The sequence below is a fragment of the Pezoporus wallicus genome, unplaced genomic scaffold, assembly GCF_028554395.1.
Source record: "Pezoporus wallicus isolate ANWC-B61680 ecotype Strahan unplaced genomic scaffold, APGP_CSIRO_Pwel_v1 scaffold_6885, whole genome shotgun sequence".
In the NCBI taxonomy this organism is placed as follows: Eukaryota; Metazoa; Chordata; class Aves; order Psittaciformes; family Psittacidae; genus Pezoporus; species Pezoporus wallicus.
Genome location: NW_026638858.1, coordinates 2,107,960 through 2,130,771, shown reverse-complemented (window position 1 = coordinate 2,130,771; position 22,812 = coordinate 2,107,960). Strand labels below are relative to the sequence as shown.

Sequence of the window (22,812 nt, the reverse complement as noted above, 5' to 3'; positions counted from 1 at the left end):
AACTGCCAGTTTTCCAGCTTGTTTTCTTATCCCATCTCAGTTAATAAAGATCCTCCTCTAATATCTCTCTCATTTCCTTCTTGATCTGATGCCCACTAGTTTCTTGATTTTAAAACCCCTGCACTTTGGAGCATCTTCAAAGCACCATCCAGCTATTAATTTAGTTTAAAAATCATTTGAAGAAAGTATTATCCTCATTTCATAGCAGAAACTGGCTGTAAGGTTCAAAGTTTCTTCATAGTACAAATATTAAAGATATGCTTCACTTTAAATGGATATGGCTTGTTTGGAAAGAAGCACACGTGTGAAGCAATCTGATTAACTGAAGAAATATCAAAGACACAATGTCCACTATGCAGATATGCTTCATAACCTGATGTAGCTCACATCCCTTTGGAATTGTACCAGGCATCCATGGCTTTGGTCCTGAGGATCCTATCTGTTGCAAGGTCGATCACACAGAGGAAACACTAGTGATTTATTAAATGCCAAGCTCCCCTAAATTGATCATGCAATTTAAGGTTATCTCTACCAATTCAGATTCCTTTTCTCTAGAAGGAACCAGCACAGCTATAGTAATTCCTTGCTGCCTCCAGCAAGCTGTGCAGTTTCTTGCACTGCATCTGAAACTGAAAACTCTTCAAGGAAAACTGAGGATGCTCCAATCACCATCTCCTCCCTTCACACCCAGCTAACTCCCCAGGGGGAGAGGCTGTTTATTTTTTCCTTTTTAAATATGTGTCCTATTGAAGTGGTTTTAGTACCAGATATAAGAGTAACTTCAGAAAGTTACAAAGTTCATTAAAAAAACCTACAGTGGCAAGGAGCAGAGCTGCAGGCGAAACTCCAATCACTCTGCCCTCTAGATCATGCACCAGTTACAGGTCCCAGCCAAGTCTCAAACGCTCTGATTTCCATTTGAAAATTGGCAGAACAGGTCCAACAGCCCTTACATGGCAAATTCGTCTCCCCATCAGAACTCACAAGCCATCTCAGTCTGTGAGGATGAAAATCACCACAGATTAGGAACCTTACAGGACAAAGATGCTTATTTTGCATTTATTTATTTACTTTAGTAACTGACCCTACTTCTTACCCAAGGTTGGCGGGTATAATCCTAGTAATCCCCATCAAACTTAGAAGAGAGCAGGTCTAGCCTGTTGACAATCCATTTAGAAGTGTTCAGTCACTGCTGGTGACATGTCAGTAAAAGCCCCAAGGTCCATAGCACCACATGCAAAAGTGACACAAAAAGTAATACTGTTTTAAGGAAGATCAAAAAATAGGATGCCCAAAGAAATGGTACCAAATAATACTTTAAAAGTCACTTGAGGTTCTGGGGGTTATTGGCAAGTAGCCTCACTTGTGCTTTACAATATCTACAGATCACAATCTGGAAAACTTGGGGGTTGAAATGGAACATTCCCCACTAAAACATTTATGTGGAAAACTTAAGTCTCCAACAGCAACACCATATTCTACCTCACCCAGGTGTACCTCTATACCACAGAACTACTGGATACATCAAATGACCTTGGCCTTCAATTTTATCCTGTCATTTTTTCCTTTCTAAGTGTCGTGGTTTAAAATACCATCCACTGATGAAGTATTATGGAGTGAAGTACTCCTGCCAAAACCTACTTTCTTGGTAATCTCAGGATGGGGGTTAGCGTCTTGAAACACAGAATTAGAGAGGCAGCAAGCCAACATTTTTACAGTGTCTTTTAGGCCAATCTTTATGAACACTTTCATGGTTTGATATTTTCCAGTGAACAAGGGTTAGAATTCAAAATTAAAGGTATACAGGGTTTTTTAATTTTAGCTTCTCTCCCTTTCAGTGGGTAAGGAGTCAAATGGGATGTGAGTGGAAGAGGGAATTAGAACCCAAAGATTTCGGCCATCCACAGAAAGCTACAGCTTCGTAAGGAAAACCAGGTTAGCTGCTCACAGATCAACTTGTTACCTTTCTGGGTTTTCTGTGGCACTTTAGCGGAAAGAAGTTGCTAGTTAATTTCTGGTTACAAATGTTCTGCATAAGTACGGGAGTCCCAAACCCACTCCGAGCAGGAAGCAAATAGTTTTATGAGCTAAACTTTATGAATCCTAGTGACAAACTCCCACCAAGAACAATGAAGATGCAGGTTATGCTCATTTTTATAGGACAAGAACAAACTTTCAGAGGCTGCCCTGTTTCCTGCCCCTGCAACCCACAATCTTTTCTCCTTAGTTACCACAAGGAAGCTTAGAGCTGCTACACAGCTTGAAAATCATGTCTTAGTCATTCAACATCTTTATTTATATAGCACACAAGAAAAGGGGAATAACAAGCTTCATTTGAACATCGGCAGAGTTGCCCTTCCTTTGAGAAAAAGCAAGAGACAGTATTCGTATTTCCCTCTCTCTTTAAAAACATATGAGATTAGTAACCCTGTGGAGATTTTTCTGCAATCCCATGCCCTGTTTTAAGCCAGATCACTGCTAAGTCTTTAGCTGAAAAAGCCACATGTCAGCACACCCAGAACACAAATCCTGGATGTCCATACGTTCAGGACAGGGAAAAAGCAGAAAAGAGCATCGGCATGGGAAGGAAAGCTGTGTAAGGCACTGCAAAGCAAGCCCAAATCCCAGCGCAGCATGCAGTGCAATTGTTCACAGATTGCTGTGGTCAGACTGTTTCTCCAGGGCCTGAGGAATAGAAAGAGACTAAGGTTTTAAGACAGTCTCCATTCCAATCTGAGAGACCCCCGCTGACCTTAAGTTTCATTCTTCCCCTCTCCTGCCCTGGGTTAGCTCCAGGGCTCAGTTGCTGCACAGGTCTAAGGGGGCTGCACAGCATAAAATGCCTTTGGCAGCATTTCTGGCCCTGCTTCTTCATTTTTGCTCTCTTTTTCAAAGTTACTAATAGTTTATTTAAGAGGAGGAGGAAAGAAGAATGTACCCTACATGCCAGGGAAACTTTTTCTTCTGGATTCTCATAGTGGCTCTTTGCCTTAAAAGGGAATCTTTGCTTGGCCTCTGGATGCTCTGCTGTAAACAGTCGGTGCCAAGGCATGGCAGGCATGTTAAGGATGACAAGTGCCATAACATTATTTCATAGGGCCGCTTCTCAACAGAAAGCCCAAAACATTCTGCAGGGGCAAACTGTTTCAGCTGGTGCTGCTGGCAAAGCAAAGAGAACATGGGACACCTGCACATGCTGCAGCTCTGGTATGTCTCTCTCCCTTTTGTAGGACTCTCTGCCCGCCCACTGGTGAAGGGTCTAGAGAACAAGTCCAATGAAGAATGGTAGAGGGAAATGGGATGTTTTAGTCTGGAGAAGAGAAGGCTCAGGGGGACCTTACTGCTCTCTGCAAATACCTGAAAGGAGCAGAAGTGCAAGTCAGTCTCTTCTCCCAAATAACAAGCAATAGGGTAAGAGGAAACAGCCTTAAGTTGCACCAGGGGAAGAATTTCTTCACTGAAAGGGTTGTCAAGCCTGGAACAGGCTGCACAGGGAGGTAGTGGAGTTGACATCCTTGGAGGTACTTGAAAGACATGCAGATACAGCACTTGGGAACTTGGTTTAGTGGTAGACTTGGCAGTGTTGGGTTTACGGTTGGACTCAAATGATGTTAAGGGTCTCTTCCAACCTAAATGATTCCGATTCTACTTCTCTCCCTCCTCCTCTCCTCCCTTGCATATCACCTTCCACCACTACCTCCGTGTTTGCCCATAGCAGTGTATCAGCTGCCTATCAACTGCTTTTCAAAGCACACCGCTGAGCAACCAAGTATTTGCCGGTGGTCCAGTACCACTGCTGTGACTGCTGCTCCTCTTCTGCTCAGGATCGCTCATCTTCAATGCAGCTCTGGGAAGAATGGCTATCAAAGCAAGGCCAGGCATGTGAACAGCTCAGTTAATGCTACAGAAATGCAGAGAGTGCATTCTTGTGGTGAAACATGCTGGATCGGAGTTTCCTTTCTTCTCTGGGTTACCTGCCAGAGCTCCTTCCCCGAGACCCAAAGGAGGTGTCCAGCCTCTCCGGCTCCCTCTGGGGAGGCTCTTCTGACGGTATAATCCTTGCACTGGTCCAGGTTGCCCTTCAGTAGACACACCTAGGAGGGGCCGAGTGGGGCAGAGCTGCAGACACACCGGGAAGTGATGTCAGATGGGGATGAATAGACTGTTTATTTCTAGGAGCCAGTGATGCAATTTAGAGGAACCATTCACTGGTAGGAACAGCAAATACGCCAATGTTCTTTTTGAAATGTTTTCTTTCACCTTTGTGCCCCAAACCCCTCACACATCCAAACCAGGAGGTGCCAACATGAAGCCTCAGCAAGGCTTTTCTCCAAAGTGATGTACTACAGTCCCGACTTTGGTAATTTGGGGATTAGGGAAGAAAAAGGATACAAATCTTTCCTAATGTTTACTTTCAAGAGCTTGACAGGGAGCCAAATGAGGCCTGTGGTAAATGAGATTCAGCAGGTCACAGATGAACAGGGTTGCAACAATTAATTTATCTAATGCTCAAAACAAGCCATAGAGCAGGACACTGCACCATAGGTGCCCAAGCCTGTGACAGACATGGGGTAGTGGGTTTTGGGTTTGGTTTTGTTGTTTTTAAGTTCCCAACTGCAGGAAATCTCTGGCTGTCTGACAAAGGAAGACAAAACCTAAGCAGAAAGAGGGCAAATCCCTGCTTGAGAATGTGTCTTGTAGTGTATTTGCCCCTGCTTGCAACTCCTCCTCCCCTAGAATGGTACCCTCAGAGCACATCCTGGTATTGTGTATCAAGGGACAGGAAAGAACGTGCCATGATAACTCTCCAGGGCATCTCTGCCTAGCCCTTCATCACTTCATCAGCTGAAAACACAGGCTGAAGTTCTGTCCTGGGGTTTGTCTTGTTAACACACAGCTCATTTTAGTTCCCAGACACACACTCCATACCCATCAGGCCCATACACAATGCCAAGATAAGGATGCTCCTGTACCTTTGCTTCCCTTAAAGGGAAAGTGTCATTTGTATTCTAGCAAAACGAATGCTTCCTCATCATCCTCCATTGCTAAATATACTCCCATACTGCAGCCAGACAACATGAGCAGGATCCATTTCACCTAGCCATGGATATCTGCATATGTAAATGTTTATATATGAAATGCGTCTCCAAGGACCTTTTAAAGTCAGCTGAGATAAATGTTTTTTTCTCTATACTGGAAAATATTTCAGTGCAATGCAGACACCCACAGTACACCTTAAATTTCTTTAATTAAAACACTAAGGCAAAGGAGAAGAGTGGCTCTCAACTGAGAGCAGACAATGGCAGAGATATCAGCCTGGTTCTGTTACAGAGGCTGCATGCCGCAGGGGGCAGATCTCCCACAGTACAGATCCACGAGAACAAGTGATCTGCTCCGAGATTTGAATGAAATTAAGTTTTGGGGTGGCTCTTAACACTTTAGGGAAAATAAACATAGGCTTGTCAGGTTTATTATTATACTACTCAGAATGGTGTTTTTTCAACAGGATTTGAAATTCTGGAGGCCAGAAAAACCTTTTGCAAAGAACAAGGGAAAACTAAAAATAACATCATTGGCAAAACAAGCCTGTACCTCTCTTTTAGGGTTTTTGGCCTCTGTTAATTGAAAGAAGTGAATGTACTGCAGTAAAAACACAAGCTTCTTAATAACTATTCTCTGTAAGTTTTCAGACATGTCTGTTAACTTCAGCAGAGATTTATTTATTATCCTGTAATCTTCCACTGGAAGACACTTGGAGTTACTTTGACTTCTGTGTCATGACTAAATTCAAGTGTTGGCAGCAACTGCTCCTCCTGGTTATTCTGATGCAGCCCTGTTATCTTTCTAGAAGAGCACATACAGTACGCTTCAGTCCACCTTTGCGGGGAGGGAGTTAACCACCAGAGCACATACACCACTGAGGACACTGTTATCTTCCAACCCTTCCAAAGCTTGTGGAGCTGGCAGATTGCAAAGCTATCTTTATATTTCTAAACCAAGCAAATTTGATTTGGAAACCTCACAGCCTCATAAATGTGGGATTTCACAACACAGCTTGCACAGAGTTGCTTTTCAGGATAGAACTGTGCTTTAATTGCTGGGAATTATTTCACCATAGCAACCTGGCTTCAGCAGTCAGACAGGCTTCTTGCTATATAGCCCAAGATACACAAACACAGAGAGTCTGCTCTGCTCAGAGAGTACGATGGTGCAGGCTGGTTTTGTCTTTTTAAGAGGTGTTTTAGTTCCCTCACTGCCTTTTTGCCTTGCAAGCTCTCTTTGTACAACAAAATACATTTCTCCAACAATACTAACTAGCTTTAAGCACTGCTGTGGCTTAAAGAAAACACGCAACAAAGAGAATATGTTAGGTGTGCATGCCAAGCTCACCACCTTACCCACACACCGTTTTGGAAGACAGGTACATGTAATGTAAATTTCAGATTATGAGCATGTTAGACATTTCTCAACTTCCAAAAGTCTACAGAAATGTTTAAAAATGTATTTTATAATCACGCTGTGCAGTCAGAGGCTGCAGCATGGACCACACGGCATTCCCCAGTTAACCAGAATACTCACTCTGTGCTCTCAATCAAATATTTTTCGACATGGTGGAACATGTCAGCTTGCAGCTGAGCTCAGTCACAGTTGTTGTCTCTCTTCTCAGCTCCCCAGAGACAGGGAGCAGTAAAGGACCATGTCTTTTTTACTTCTGGCAGGACTGGGCAAATTACAACTATTCAGGCACAAAAAGTGTCTTACACGGGAAGGGTAAATTAAGTTATTTTTGCTGGGAAGAGAGTGAAAACAAATTAATCACCTGCCTTGCTACTACATTTCCACCTTTGAAGACATCACCCATATGTAATCCCACAATAAGCAGGAGTTCATCAGCTGAACCCTTCACATTAACACCATGTGGTTTACACCTAAAAAACCCGTGGTTTAATAGGACAGAAAAGTGCTCAGGCATGCCACAACTGAGCGTGAACACAGAAACACAGGTAACAATACAGCTACTCCACACAGCTTCCAAGAGTTATTTTGTAGGAGCTTCAGTAAACAACATAAACTCAAGTTGTTTTCACTATTCATAATCAATTTTGCATGCCTGCACCTGTAAGCTCAACTTTAAAGCATCTGTACTAGCACACACATGTGCACCTTGTTACATTGGGACACAACTGGGAGGAATTCACTTACCTACCCAGTCATTAGTTATTGAACAGGTTGGGCAAAGAAATACCAATGTGAAGAATCAGCACCACCTGAAATTCTCATCCACTGTCTCAAGCTCCACAATCTCTCACACTTTAACTACAGCATTTTAATTAGGAAGGATTTAGAAATGACCACTGGTCAAGGTCAGTTCTCCCTCTATGGCAGCTGTGAAGATCAAAGTATTTTTTTTTCATTCTGTTAATATTCTGGCTTTGATTTAAGCCACCTCTCCTGCCATGCCTTAGATCAGATCAATGATGAGCAGCAGAGCCTTTCAGTTTAGTAGGAGCTACCTCATTAAACAAAAAAACCTGAAAGCCACAGTTAGAAGGCATAGACTGTGCCTCTTCACAGGGTAAGAGAAAGAGTTAATGATAAAAGGAATCAAAGAATTACCTTAATTAGGTAACTTGTGTTAACAAACAGTACATACAAAACATTCACTACTCTAACCATGTAGTCAACTTTTAAACTTTGACAGAATGATGCAATGTGCTCTGTTCAGTTCTGTCATCAACAGCATGCAGCCGCTTCAGTCCATTCTAGGAAACAGCAAATTAGAGTTTTGCTTTTTGCACAGTAGAGGAAGAAAACTTTATTTAAAACATAAACTCAGTGAAGTCCCAGGCCAAAGTAAAGAAGATCTGAATGACGGATAAAAAAAATAGTAGGGTAGATAATAGTTTAATTACTGGTACAGTTAGATCAGCCACTGCTCATCAGCTCACGAGACAGCAGTGATTCCCAACCTTAATTTATTACTTTTCAGGATATACCAAGGGAGACAGAACAGTTTAAGTAAAGCACCTCCACAGAGACGTACTGATCCATTAGCAGTCAGAAAAACCCTAAAACACAGGTACAGTAAAACTTGTAGTGCCACCTTCAAGGGCTTGCTGAAATACAAACTCACCCTTTAATTAAATGCTGAAAGCGCAGCCAAGAGATTGCTTAAGGAAAACTGGCAATTTTCAAAATAAATGTTAAAATTAGAGGCACAGTTGTGTGCTCAATGTGTTTCATTCCCTTGGCTGCACGTGCAAATGGCAAGCAAGGATTTCAACTGCTCTTGTAGACTCAGTTCACATAAGCACAGACCAACACCTAAGATTCTTCCCCAAAACACAATGTGAAGTTGGGCTTTTACATTGGCCTTTGCAACCTAACATCACACCTCAAAGCAAGGGATGGCTGTGACCAGCTCACTCCCCTCAAAGATAGCCTGCACTGCTCACCTGAGAAACCCAGTTTCAATTCCTGGCAGCAACCAACAGTTCATACTGATTTTGCAGAGGTGTAACCATACTACTTGTGTGCAGCTGCACTAGTAGTTTCACCACAAAGAAACGAAAGATAGTCCCTAAATAGTGAAGAAGTCTGTCTCTGGAGGAGTTTAGTATCACTTCTGGGTGATCGAGTTACCTCTCAATTCTCTACTTCAAAAATCAATAGAAATTCTTCTCAAAAAGCTTGTAACTGAGGTCACTTAACAGACAGGTTAGCTTGACTACTAAATAAGATGTTTGGATTTAAAAATATTTGTATTTCAATGATGCACCTAGAGGTGAAAAAAAGCATCGTATGCTGAAAACCAGAAAAACGTGTATCTCAGTTGAGACAGAATAATTTCTCCTGTCCCACACAGATGGCACTCTCAAGACCCCAGTTTTATCTTTTCCCTGCACAGGTCTGTTCTGAAGAAATAAAGCAGTCACATCAAAATCAAGGACTTTGTGTAATGAAGAATCAGCAAAACCTCATTTGTCACAACTTCCTTTCCCCCGTCTTGCCAAATGCATCCTGCTGATTATCAGCACTTACACCTGTAAGGCTTTGGTGTTCTGAATCTGGAATGTGCATTCACATAAGACTGAGGAGCAGATCTGGGTTGACTAGAGTGTGAGTCAAGGTACACCTCATGTCATCTCTCCTGCATGTGAATTGTTATACATCACCACGAAGAAGCCCAAGCCTTCGCTCTTCATTAATGCCATGCATTTTGTATGTGTGCCAAGATTATTTTTTGCAGATACTAAGCTCTCCTAAGAGTTTCACTATTCTGTCACTACCTGCCTTTCTGAGGACAGCTGCATTCACTGCTGACTCCTTTTTGAAAATAAAGGGAATTACACAGGCATCCACAATTTTCCTTTTACCTGGGGAGCATCCACTACCACCAGCCCCTGCTGTTTGAGCAAAAGCAATTCTAGAGGTATGTCAGCGCCAGATAGAAATGAACTTGGAAAACTCACAAAGCAGCATTTTCTGACACACTATAACAACTCAGCTCCAGTGTTAATGAATCCATTAATGCCAAGAAGTGGCGTTTTTCTTCAGAAAACTGGAAGAAAGGGTTAATCCATATATCCCATACCCTTCTCTTTCTAGAGAGTATGTGCTGGCAGCTCTTAAAAGAAAATCAACATCTCATCTTCTCTGACAGCAATTTGCTGAAGTCTTAGTTAAGATTCTGTTGAGCCCCACAGCACCAGGGATTAAGAAAAAGGATTAGAAAATCCCCCTCAACAAAAGAACACTTTATTAAACTCAGTTTTGGTGTAGTCACAGAGAAATTGTCCGACAGGGGAACAGATAAACTTTGTCTTAGCCATCTCAGAGCAACAACTGGTGGGAGCCCACCTTCCTAACACCACAACTCTTCACCAAAGATCAAGAATGGCAAAAGAAAAGCTCTTCTATAGAGAATTTTTTTTCTCCTACAAGTGTACCTGGTAAAGACCCTGGGGTGCACAGACAGTTTGAGATACCAGAGAACAGCACACAGAAATTAAGTGTGAAACTGATACTTTCTCCTTAAAGAGCAGCACCAGAATCATGGGCTATTATAACAGGAAGCAAAGAGGCAAACCAGGAATTGTAGTTAGCTCACAGAAGGATGGATGTTGCACACTCATACTTTTGCAAGTATATATACTGAAATCATCTTCCAGGCAGAAACAAGCAACTAAAATCTGGAGCAAATCCTACAATGAAACAGATGCACGCCAAGGAAATGAGATAAAAGGGTAAATAACTTCAGTTTGATACTACAACCCAAACTATTCTTTTTTAAGTGGCTGGGGGGAATCTTCAGAAAAAAAAGCAGCATACTTTTGCCTTTAACCCAGAGGAAAACTCACCTTGTTAAACCTTGGGCAGGTGCCCTTCCTATATTAGGCTCTGGAGACACCTTACAGGATTATTTCAACACAAAGAATTTTAGCAGTCCTCTCCCTCTGGCTATCACTTCATAGGATGTAGAACACATAACCAAAATACAGCTCAATGTTGTAAATACCTCTGAAGAAAGGCACTGACTTTAATAAGTTAACACACTGCACGTGGTCCACCAACTTTCACGAATGCACTAGAATCATGACACTCCTGCAGCAAATACAGGTGAACAACAGTCAGGCGACTATCCCAAAGAAATGGAGGAGTAAAAAACCCACGGTAATGAACATTCTTATATCTAACCTGAATTTCACATTTAAACTTGAACCCATTACCCCATATCCTATCACTACAGTCCCTTCAGATACTGGAAGGCTGCTATGAGGTCTCCACGCAGCCTTCTCTTCTGCAGGCTAAACAGCCCCAACTTTCTCAGCCTGTCCACCAGGCTGGCAAGGCCACTCAAGCCCACCTCCACTGCAGCCCACTGTCCTCAGGACAGGACGCTCACATCAAAGAACCATCTCCACAGCACATCTGTGCTTTCATACGCACAGAAGAGGTACTGCAAAGGCCCTCCTGCCTGGTCACACCTTGCCAAAGAACAGGATGTTACTGCCCTATAAGTGTCACTGGTCCTTTACAAGTAGCTGGGCGAGAGTCTTGAAAGGCTGTCCTAGAACAAGGAACCACCTCCTGTTACAGAAATGTTCAGTAAAACACAGCAGAACAACTGGTGACATCAGTTACCCTGAACCATAAACATTTTGAACTATTTTGGTACAATGGAAAGTTGTGGGAGGGAGAAAGAAAAAGAACAGAATAAAAATAACTGTTATGGCTCTGAAGAGCATTTTGCCTACAAGCCCCTTCCCTACAAGCCCCTTCCCACACTGCCCTCCTTCCTTCTCTTCCACCTGTCCTCAGATCCCTGTAATAATCAGATTAATGTTAAATGAGGCTCTTCCTAATTACTTTCTAACGCTATAAACCAGACGAAATTGTCTTAAAAATGTTTCTACCTGAATTAGGATAACACAGCATTGTTTTGGGTTTTTTAATATCTGCTTTAGTCCTGTCAATACACATGAGCATTGCAGACAACAGCTGTCTTCAGCAATGAGTCAAGGCAGTGGAGAAGAGGCAGTCACACCAAACACGCTTCTTCTACCCACCTTATGTGGGTTTCCATGAACATGTCTAAAAGGACTCTGCATAATCACTTAAAAATCGGAATCCAAGATCAGACGCAACCTGGTTTCTTCCTAGTCTTGTATCCTGGTTTCAGCTGCCAGGAATTATTTGAGGAATAGACAAGGAATTTAATTTTTGAAAAATTTCTAAGTGCTGGATGTGACAAAACACAGCACCATCCAGGCTGCGAACACAAACCTGCTCATTCACCTCACTGAAGCAATCATTATCACACTATATCTGGAGACAAGTTACTACACTTGAAAAGCACCTGTAAAAATCCCACTTTGTTGGTAATGGCAATGCACACTCATGCAAGGGGGGTGGGGTGGGTATTTTTTGCTTGGTATCCAAATCAATCCCTGCACATTGCTGTAAGGAGGGAAGCTTTCTTGAGAAAGAGAAGTTTTCAGTTTTCTATTCCCACGCTCTTCCTGGGCTGTGTGCACACATAAACCACACTGTACTTTATCAGAATTCATTACACAACGCCATCACAACTCTGTAGCTTGCACCATTCCTCTTTCCTGACACCGTATCACTGATTAGTAGCCAACTATCCCAAAGGGACTTGGTTTCACTGGAAACTTAAGAGGAAATGCACTGGCTACGAAGCTGCATGAGCAGCAGTCTCTAAAAATCACCTGCACAGGACCCGAAGTGCCACAGCACGGCAAATGCGCTTAATTCAGGTTCAAGCACTGGCACCGGCACAGACAGTGAACACTCTGTCCTGAAGTCACCAACCCATTGCTCTGAAGAACGCTTATGATCCAGTTATCCACTGGAACCAGAGAGGGATCTCTCATGTACCCGAGTCTTCCTTGCGCTTGTGCTGCCTGAGGCCAGTAAAAAGCACGCCTCTGCAAGGAGGCCAGCATTAATCAGCTGCATCACAAAACTTGAATACTTAAATAATGCTGAAAAGTAGAATAATATTCCACGTTTTTACACTGCACTTTCTTCCCCTTTCCCCTTCTACCTCTCTGCGGAGCCACCAACTTGCAGAAAACAGAACAAGACAAAAAAAAACCAAAACAACAGGAAAACTGTGTCCATCTTGGCTTTTTTCCCCTCCCTAACCATGGGCTAAATAATTACACAATTCATTACATGAGACAGGAAAAATGAGATTAACCTATTTCAAAAACATCTGAAGTGAAACGAAAGCCCTAATTAAACGTTGTGCTAAGGAATACACAGAACTTCACCTCAGCTATGCTATGATTAATTTAAAGGGGAGATGACACTTTTCTAATGGTATTTTAATTTTTTTAAATCATTACAAGTGTGTAGTCTTGGTCCCATCCCCGAAATGTTAAACACAGTCTACTAGCCCATATGATGAAAGATACAAGCATCTCCAGAGTTCTTCATAGCTGAATCACTAATAATTTAAAGGAGTAATAAACCTAACAGTAGCTTTCATAAAAAATTAATTAGAAAGGCTGAGAGCACATCTGTTGCTTTTGTTACCTTTTTCCCCCCTTTCTGGTTCATTTGTCTTTCCTCACACTCTTTTAAACTCTTCTGAGGGCTGCTACTTCTTCTTGCAAAGCCTTTTTGCTTCTATACACTTCCCTCCATGCTTCCTCCCTGTACTCATTTTTCCTTTGGCAGCTGTTATTACTAGTGACACTCTGGCACACAGCAGCTAGGAGGCCTCAGACCTACTAACTAATGAAAACAACTTGTACATTAAAAGCTTCAAGAGTGAGTTACTTGTAAGTACATGCAACTCATGTCAATGATGTACAATGAATTTCCTACGGAGGAAAATCATGCTGACTGACCATCGTACCAGCACAACTGAGCTTTATAATTCACAATCAGGACAGAAAGAGAAACAGGGCAATTTGAAGAGAAGACAGGCACTCTACTCTTTGTCTACTGTGAATTCCTATAAATCCTTGGCAGCCTGTGGAGGGTGGAGGATGGGTGGGGGCAGTGATGATGACAGTTCCCAGTTATGCCTGAGAAAAAAGCCTAAAATGCAGTAGGCTGTTAATAACAGCATGCTACACGCAAGCAAGACACCCTCTTCTCATCACCAAGCCATTTGCAGACCTGATCAACAGAAGAAAAATTACTTTGTCTAGTTTAGTATTGATTCATCTTTTGCACAGACCACACAAAACTCAGCAGTGGTTCAGGTGGCCAGGCTCAAAAGTGTTATCTGATACTCTCTGTCCCACGCTTACTCTGAAATAGATGCTAAACCATGCCAGTAATGTGGAATCATCTCATTTAAGTTCGCATGACTACAATGTAAGTGCTAACAAGTGAGCTGGTCATGCTGTACTGGGCTGGCATTGCACCTCTGCGTTCAACCACATCTGTAAGTTCCCTGTTCTTCTCCACAGACAATTAAGTGGAGAAAGCTCAGCTGTGGATGCCTACATTCAAAGAAATCCCACCACAGCTGTCACCAACAAGCCACCATTTTCAGCCTAAATGAGCTCCCATGTGGCTCGTTCTTTCACCATCACTGGGCTCACACTTCTTTAAGCACAAATACCCGATTTCTGCAATAAGAAAACTCTGATTTGACTTCCTATTTATTTAGGCTCCTAGCTAGTGCCTGTGCTCTTACACTAAGTTCTTTGCAGAATAGGATGAGTTTATGTTGTACAGAACAAAAACTGAAAAGCAAGATGAAGCAACACAGACACAGTCAGATAATGCACCCATTTCAGAAATAAGAGAACTGGTTTCTGTGACTTTGCATTTCTCTCTAAAGGGTGCAAAAAGAGATAATCCAGAATGGAAAGACACACTGAAAAAACCTCTGCTACAAAACAGTAATCGCTCCCATGTAGGAGCAGCTTAGCAAAATGTAGTTACACTATTAACTCCCAAGCCCAACATATTTCATGTACAACAATGACTTTTTCCTGCTTTCACAAGTGTTTTATAGTATATGTAGAAAATAAAAACCAGAAAACAAACACAAAATTATGCACAATTTCTGCACGTCCTCCAGCTGGAGCAGAAAGGACAAGGTTATGTCATGCTTTTGCAAACACATGCACTGAAAAATCATTAAAATATATGTTCTGCTAAGTCACAGGAAGTCACCTATACTTTAAAATAAACTGCTATACATGCTGAACAAAAGGTTTGGCAATTCTTCCCTACAGAGGCACACACCTATTTACATCTGGGAGTGCTGCCAACAGAACAGCTACCAAAAACTTCAAATGGTTCACAGCATGAATAGCAAGCCATTGGCCAAAAAGGATTTTATGATATGACCAGCTGTGTACCACAACATAGAATCACAGACACAACAACCCCAAAAATGCAAAGAAAGGACATTAAACTCGTTAAAAAGCTGAAAGAGAAACCTGAAATCCTTAAATTAATGTCTTCTACAGGAAACGACTGGGGTTTGGAGGTGGAGGACGACACGACACAACAGAAGTCCTGCAATACAGCACTTTTGGTCAAGAGCAACTCCAAGCAGTTCTTCTCACTAAGCCTACTTAAACTAGAGACGTTCACTGGGCTTCAAATCACAGCCAGAGCTCATCTGCTTTGTGATCAGAACGTGCTACTTTAATAAACAGCTCCCCCAAACTGTTGGGGAGAGAAAAGACAGGAGGCAACAGAAGAAGAGCGAGATAATGTTTCTGTTGACAAATATTTAACAATTGGCAACAGACAGCAGGGAACGGAGACAAACCAAAGCTTGCCAAACAAAGTTGCGCCAGAGAAACAAGGCTCCTTTTTGGAGCAGCACTGCCATTCTTCACAGACCCCAGACAAACATTTGAACATAACCAAAATAAAGAGCTGCAGTTGTTGAAGAGCAAGGCTGCTAATCCTAATATTTGCGGTGATGTTTTTCCCTGCAAAGCAGAAAGGGTCAGAACTCCTCTGAATCAAATTACTGCACATCCTTTGCCAAAGAGTCTGGTTTTGGTCTCGGTAGTCATACACTCCTCAGTGTTCACACAAGTCCTTTCGAGCTACATGAGCAATTTTTTCCCCTCATCTTACAACATTTCTGTCGAAAACATGCCAAAGCATACGTAGCCATTTGGTCAGGCTCCGTATTCAGGAAAGCCAGGACCTTCACTGACTGCTTACGTCCTGGAAATTTAGCTCTCATGGAGCACAAACAAAACTTGACTGCAGTATTATGGGTGGACAAATGTTTCTCTCCAAGTAGCTATTGCCATTCCAACTTCCACTCTCCCGGATGGCTACACAAGATCCGGAGGGAGCCAAAAGCTGACTCCCTCCCCCCGACACGAGAGGGGCCGAGCGGAGCAAGGCGCCCGGGCCAAGTTGTTAACTTGAGCTCCAGCTCCCTTCTCTCTCGGGGGGGGGGGGGCCGCACACGCGTTCCTGGGGGCGACCCCCGTTCAGACACCCGCAGCCGCCCTGCCCGCCCGCCGCTCCCGTCCTTACCGCAGCACTTTGCCCACCGCCTGCAAGACCATTTTGCAGCTTAATCCGGGTTTGGGACTCTGGGCGAGGACGGTCCGTTCACCGGGGAGGCTGCCGTGATCCCCAACCATGGTACGGCGGGAGGAGCGCGGCGCAGCCCAGCGCAGCCGAGCGGGGACACGCCGCGGGCTCGGCACGGCCCCGGCTCCCCTCCACTGCCCCCACGAGCGCCCCGCACCGGCCCGGCCCCGCCAATGAGCGGCGGCGTAGGGGGCGGACGGAGGCCGTTGCGCCTCCGCCCGGCACCGCCCCCATCGGCCGCGCACGGGCAGCGGAGCCGGGCAGGGCCGCAGCTGCCGCTCCTGCCCCGTGCCCGGGCGCTGCGGGGCTCCGTTGCACGTCGAGAGAAAGGCTGCAAGGCCCTGCGGGCGTCAGCAGCGTTGCAGGCGGTAGGACAGGAGGAAAGACGCACCCGGCCCCGGGCCTAGACATGTCCAAGCAGCAGAGCCCAACACAAGCACCACCGCCAGTAATAACCTGCCACGTCTTTTGGCAGCCAAAAAGGAAGAGTGCGGATTTGCTGGGGCGGAGCTGCTGCGGGGCACAGGGCAAACACGCTGCTGTTGGTCTGCAATACGGGCCCCATCTGTAACAGGGCCACACCGGACTCCTGGTGAGAAATGGGAATAATGACGCCCTTGATGAGCTAGGGTTTGCACTGTGCTCTCAGGACTGTGACAAACAAAGGGCATAGGCTAGCCCAAGAGCAAAGCTAGACAGGTTCTGCCACAAACAGCCCAGGGGGTTGGAACTAGACGACCTTAAGGTCCTTTCCAACCCTGACTATTCTATGATTCTAATGACATCAAAACCTTTGTGAGAGGGGTTTAAACTGAGGAAGGTTGAAGAACAGTAAAACCATAAACAGCAAGAGACACCTTGCCATTATGACCAGTTAAGTTAAGGACAGGCACTTGGGTAATGGTCCTCAAAGGTGGAGCAGCACCCCTAAACACAAGCAAGGTCTCTTGAGACAGACCAGCAGTTTTACACTGAGAAGCCACTTTGTCATAAGTTTTCCTAACAGTCCTTAGAAAGGTGCTGTATGAGCAGCTCCTTGAGTCACTCTACACACACATTCTGGACCAGGCAGTTGTGCCCAGAGCTTGCTGATGTAGCACTCAGAGCCAAATCATAACAAAAACCCTGACAGCTCTAGTAAGACATGATATAGAACACAAAACCCTGAGGATGTCACTTATTCTGACACGCTAAGACTCAATGTGTGGCATCTTGGACAGAACAGTGGTTTTGCTGTCTTTGGCAGGCGCAGCTGCAGTCAGAAGGAAGGGTACAGCCAAATGCTCAAGGGTGTACCCAGTCATGTACAGCCAAGCACTCCAACTGGTTCACCAAAAGGGCATCTTCCCCTGTAAACTGAAGGCCACCAGACTTGTTGAATTAGACTTAGCACAATCACACCATTGCTGCTGTCACCAACCTGGTATCCCTTGGTCAAAGTTTGTGGGGATGTGGCCACTGTTGGCACAAAGCCATGAAAAACTGCAGCCTCATGAGGAGAAATAACCTGCACCCGAAGCACTGACCCAGGCAGCGGTGTCGGTCAGTTATGCACTTTCAGTCCCATGTCCCAGTTGGGCCTCCACACCCTTGTGAACGAGGAGGTATTTTTATTCCCACTCTCCCAGCAATCCACTTAAGCTGGAGTTTTAATGACTTCACTGATAGCACACAGGAAGCCTGCAGCTCAGCACAGCTCAGCTTTCACTCCACAGCCCAGTGCTTCATACAGAAGATTATCCAACCCTGGAAAAATCTGATGCTCGCTCAATCTTTTCCCCAAGCAACAGCAACTTGTCACAGTAACATTAAAAAGCAAAGAGTCTTGGCATGCAGAGGAAGGACACCTGCCAAGAGAGTAGTCGCTCTCACTTCGTTCACCAGTGAAATCTGCACAAAGAGAATTTTGTTTGTTAAAAGCCCACCCTAAAACCAACAAGCTGGTGATATAAAGCAGCTTAAGTTTTCAAAACAGTCTATCCAAAGTAAATTAAAGAAAAATCCAGGGGTCAAGCCAAAATAAATACAGCTCTCTGGTCTTGCAGTTGTATTAGGAAAGCTGGCCTCTCAGTGACTCTGACAGCCAAACATTTGCTCTTCAGAGATGGAACTTCAATGATCCCACACAGGTTAGGAGCTGATGCTCTGCTGTTAAATGTGATAGATCAACTGAAATAGAATTTTTAAACCTGGTATCTTTTTACTTTGACCCAGATAAATGACCCACTTCTCTATTCTGTTAGCTTCTGTATCAAACAGATGCCTTTCCCATTCCTCAACCATACATCTCCACAGCACCCCTTCCAGCTTCTCCTCCACCTATCATTTTTCCTCCATTCAAGCTGCATCCCCTTTTCAGATCAACTGCATGCTATAGATTACCTGCAGTACTGGATTCTGTGCAAGCTGTGGGAAAGCCCAACAGCATGTCAAAGTCAATTTTAAATGCTTCAAAATAATAAAAATGAAATGAGGTTATTATAGGAAGCACAACTTAAGCATGCACATTTTATTTATATGGCATCAACATAAGTAATTTAAAACATACCAGCAGCACGGATTCTCACACTTTAACAAGATCCAGAGCACATGCGCAGACACAAATGGGTGTGCTTGAAAGCTGCTGCATCCAGGAAGAGCAGTACTCAATCTAAAAGCAGTATCTTTATTTGAACATGGCTACTGGTCTGATCTCTATGTATGCATATTCCAAAGAATGCAGATCTGCACTTCCTCAAGGGCATGTCTTACCACCATGCAATATCCTGCCTATTTACATCCATTAGTAGCATGGCAGTCCTGATTTTAAAGGTCTTTTCCAACCTAGTTGATTCTATGATTCTTTTCCACTTGCTTCTTCAACATCCTCTGCACATAACTACTGTTGAATCTGTCCATAGCACAAGTGTGCTTCAGCAGTGGCAAACTGGTGCTAGCATACCCCTGACCCACCAGCCAGGGTTGAAAGATTGTGTAGCTGTGAACTGAAGTCATCACTAAACCATTAACAGAAGTATCTGTGAATGGACCTACCGACAGCTGTAAGACTTGCAGCAGTCCTACAGACACATCAGCAAAACAACATCATCAGTGGCACAAAACAATGGGAGCCCCAGTTCCCACCACCTACACATGACTCTATGTACTTATAGTACACTGACAGAAAGTTCTCTACATTGATCCCAACTACGAAGCCAAGGAATGGTATTTATAGATTTTATGAATAATGCTTGTATTTACAATGATGTTATAAGCAGTAGTTAACAGTTACGTATTTATTTGCCCATTTTACAATACCATAAAAGTTAAGTGCAAAGCAGCCACCACAGGTGCCCAGAGGTTTGGTAAAGAAAGCAAGTCGTATCATCATGTCAATCCAGACAAGCAAACAGTGTTGGGGAGGGAGTGGAGAATATCATAACCATTACTTTGATTAAGGTACAACTCATCATTTGTATGCATAGAAATGAGGCCTTGTAATGTCAGATTGTAAAGTTCTGCTTTAAATTAAGCTGAATATTATCTGTGTCCCTGCCTGACATACAATGTTTCAATTTTGTTACCTAATTAGCCCTTTTGTTTGACTTCAGTGTGCTCTGCTGCCATGTAGCCAAGTACCCTTACCAGTTACCTCACAGCACATCCGCAGGTTTCTGGAACTGCTCAAAATCATCAATGAAAGCACTTCATCCTTTAGCCTGCCTCTAAGTAGGATTTATACTAAGATTACATTTACTCTCCATTTTGTCATCCTCACTCAGCAAAGACGGCACAAGCTGCTCTGCTCCACGTAGACAGCAAAGACATGGATTTTGGACAGAAGGCAGGGTGAAATCAAAGTTGTTCCAGTCTCAAAAAGCAGCTTGGATGTGGTCATGGTGAAGGGGGGGGGGGGGGGGGAATAATGATTTCGAGGGCATACTTTCAGCTCCACTCTTGTGATAACAGCAAGAGAAATCAGTCTTCCTGACCACACAGAGTCTTGTGATACAAGCCTTATCGACACTGGCCACACTCACTGCAGAAAGTTTGTGCATAAGAGATTGATCTTAAAAGCAGCATTTGTAAGCAACAAGCTGCATACATTTGCTGCTTTACTGAAAGCTCTGGTAACAAGAAGTCAGTGTTTATCCTGCAACCACCACCTTCAGCTTCATTGACATGGGGAGGGTGTCTGCAATAGGCAGAGAGGAAAAAAGGGTATATGATAATTCTCACCTAATCCATAACAACAATCAATTGTAGCAAGAACAGCAAAATATGCCAAAATACCAGTAAAGTTCCACCAGGAATTCCAAATAATTTGTATTATGGCATTTTAGAAAGGATGCACTAAATAAGAACCAAGGATTCATCACAGTTTTTATATATAGCTATCAAGATGCATCTATCAAGAATTTATTCAGGAAAAAAAAAAAAATCCAAAAAAGCCACAGTAAAAAGGCAGAACAAAGAACAAGGAAAGTGAATGCTGCTGTATGTACCAAAGAAATCATGACTGCAAAGGTACTGTATTTCTGGCACACGCGTAGACACATCTCAAATGTCAAGGGAAGCCAGGTTCATCAAGAAGTATGTATGAATGAGAGCTGAAGAACATGAATGTCTTGAAGGAAGTATCAATAGCAGCAGCTCAGCAGGAGATAATCACCTCAACAGCACTCAGCAAGTGCCCAAGTACTATTAAGAAAAGATGGGACTCTACATGTGGAAGTGATCAGAAACAGAGGACTGTGTTGATTTTTGTCACTTGCATTTCAATCAGTGCTCCTGAGTCAGCCCACCTCAAGTGACAAAAGCAAAACAGACACCAGCAGGACAGCTGTTTCCTGAGCAGCTCTTCCAGGCATGTAGATGCCAAGTCAATTTGTGGAGTTGGACAGAAATACGAGATTCAGACCTTAGTTTCCAGTATCACTGAAAGCTTACCACTGTTACAAAAGTAAATTCTGTTTTTAAAAGTTATTATCTGTATCCTGGGCGAGTTCAAAGATTACTGCATTCTAATGAAAGTTTCCTCTGCTTTCAACTGAAAAAGTTCTTTCTGTACTAAGGTGTTGTATACCATTATATAGCAGTGACAGATGAAGAAGTCCCTATACAGGACCTTTCTTGCATAGCTCATTCCAGAACAATAAAACATCACAATGACAGCCTCAGGAAGCAGAAAGTTTTCCTCTTTCTGGTTTGCAAAACAATACGCTTGGCACTACAATATAAAGGAACAATAAACCGGAAAAATATTTGCAAATAAACAGCTCAAATCTATCACCCTCATAAAACTGTCTTCCATCCAGACAAAGTTTGCTGGGCAAAAGCCTAGCATAGCTCCAGGTGTTACTGAAGCTAAAGTGACATGCAGCATCTATCTCAAAGAGGATAAAATCCCCTTTTTGCTTTCAGTGGGGGAGGAAGAGAGAAGAAAACAGAAATAAAGATGTGCCAGTGAAGCTACTGCATTTATCATTCTGAGTGCCCAAACTGGTGTCTTTCCACACATGTATCTCTAAGATTAAGTCAGAGGAAGAAGTCTTATTAAGCAGAGTACCTGCTGATAGGCTGCATGGGGTGCTTGCAGCATAATGTAAAGATTGAGTTGCTTAATTTACACCATTGCAGCTACTGTTAGTTCCATCCTAGATATAACACAAGTGAGAAATTTATCTCACATTTTACCCTTCCTTTTTTTTTTGTTGGCCCAATTTTGAAATTTAACTAGGCTGCACTCCCAGGAAGCACTAGTGCAATATGTATTTGATACAGAAACGCTAAAATGAAAGACTCCTTTTCCTTCCCTACCCCAAATAAGCTGGACCTCAAGCTTCATATAAAGAGGTAAAACTCCTGAAACTTGGCTAAGAAGTTCTCCCCAGGGATTGTTTAACATATTCAGGGCTACTTGCTACACATATACAGAACTCTCCCTGTAAGTTTTATAACACAACTACTGTTTTCACAGACTTGGGTAAATATGGCACAGAAAAGAAAACCCTAATTGCAAATTGGCACGAAACTCTAGACTAAGGAGTCAAAGGTGTAATCAGCACAGGAAAGGAGGGTATGTGTGTCAGAACTGTTAATTGGTCAGGACTATCTTCACTTGGGTGGGAAAGGCATAGAAGGAAAAAGAGAGATGCTGGGAGTGAACTTGCAGAGTTTTCCCAGACAGATGGGGAGCCACTAAGGAAATACAAGTTTCCCTCCTTTTTTTGTGCTAAGAATGGCTTCATTGCAGTATAGCAAATGATTTTATCTGGTAATGTTCCATTTAGATGACAACAAGAGGGGAAAACAATTCATGAAAGAAGCATGAAATTTATTCTAGGGGATTTTTGTCCAGGAGTGCGTTACAAAACATAACACACAGAACTTACATTATGTAAGATTAAATAGGGGAAACTGTTCATTTTAGTTCCCGGCACTTACAGAATAATTCCTTAGCTACTACTTCTAGAAAGCAGGACCACAAAAGACAGAAGTCTGAAAATTGACTTGGTTCACACTTAGACCAGTGCACGTTTGCATTCCATATATGACTCAAAACACAGATGCTACTTCTCAGCTAATTTGATTTCTTAATACCTCACAGGCCCAACACAGATCAGAGCAACAGGAAGCCATAACAGCTTTTGCCATGTAAACGATGCCACAGAACACCCAAATTAAAACCTGAAATAGCTCAAATTTATGAAACAGATGAAAATTTTTCCAGCAGTCCTCCAGTCTTGCAAATCTGCGTCAGTGCTG

The 22,812-nt window shown here is 43.2% G+C and overlaps 1 protein-coding gene across 4 annotated transcripts in view; it reads right to left on the bottom strand.

Annotated features, from left to right (window-relative positions):
* MOB2 (MOB kinase activator 2) overlaps positions 1–22,812 on the bottom strand; it is a 120,098-nt gene that overhangs the window by 18,587 nt on the left and 78,699 nt on the right. Inside the window, exon 1 of one of the 4 annotated variants that reach the window (XM_057412889.1) lies at positions 16,006–16,201. The exons of the other annotated variants lie outside the window; for them this stretch is intronic. Coding sequence (XP_057268872.1) covers positions 16,006–16,115 — 110 coding nt within the window. The 5' untranslated portion in view covers positions 16,116–16,201. Of the gene's footprint in view, positions 1–16,005; positions 16,202–22,812 lie in introns of those variants that run through there. 4 annotated transcript variants of the gene reach the window in all.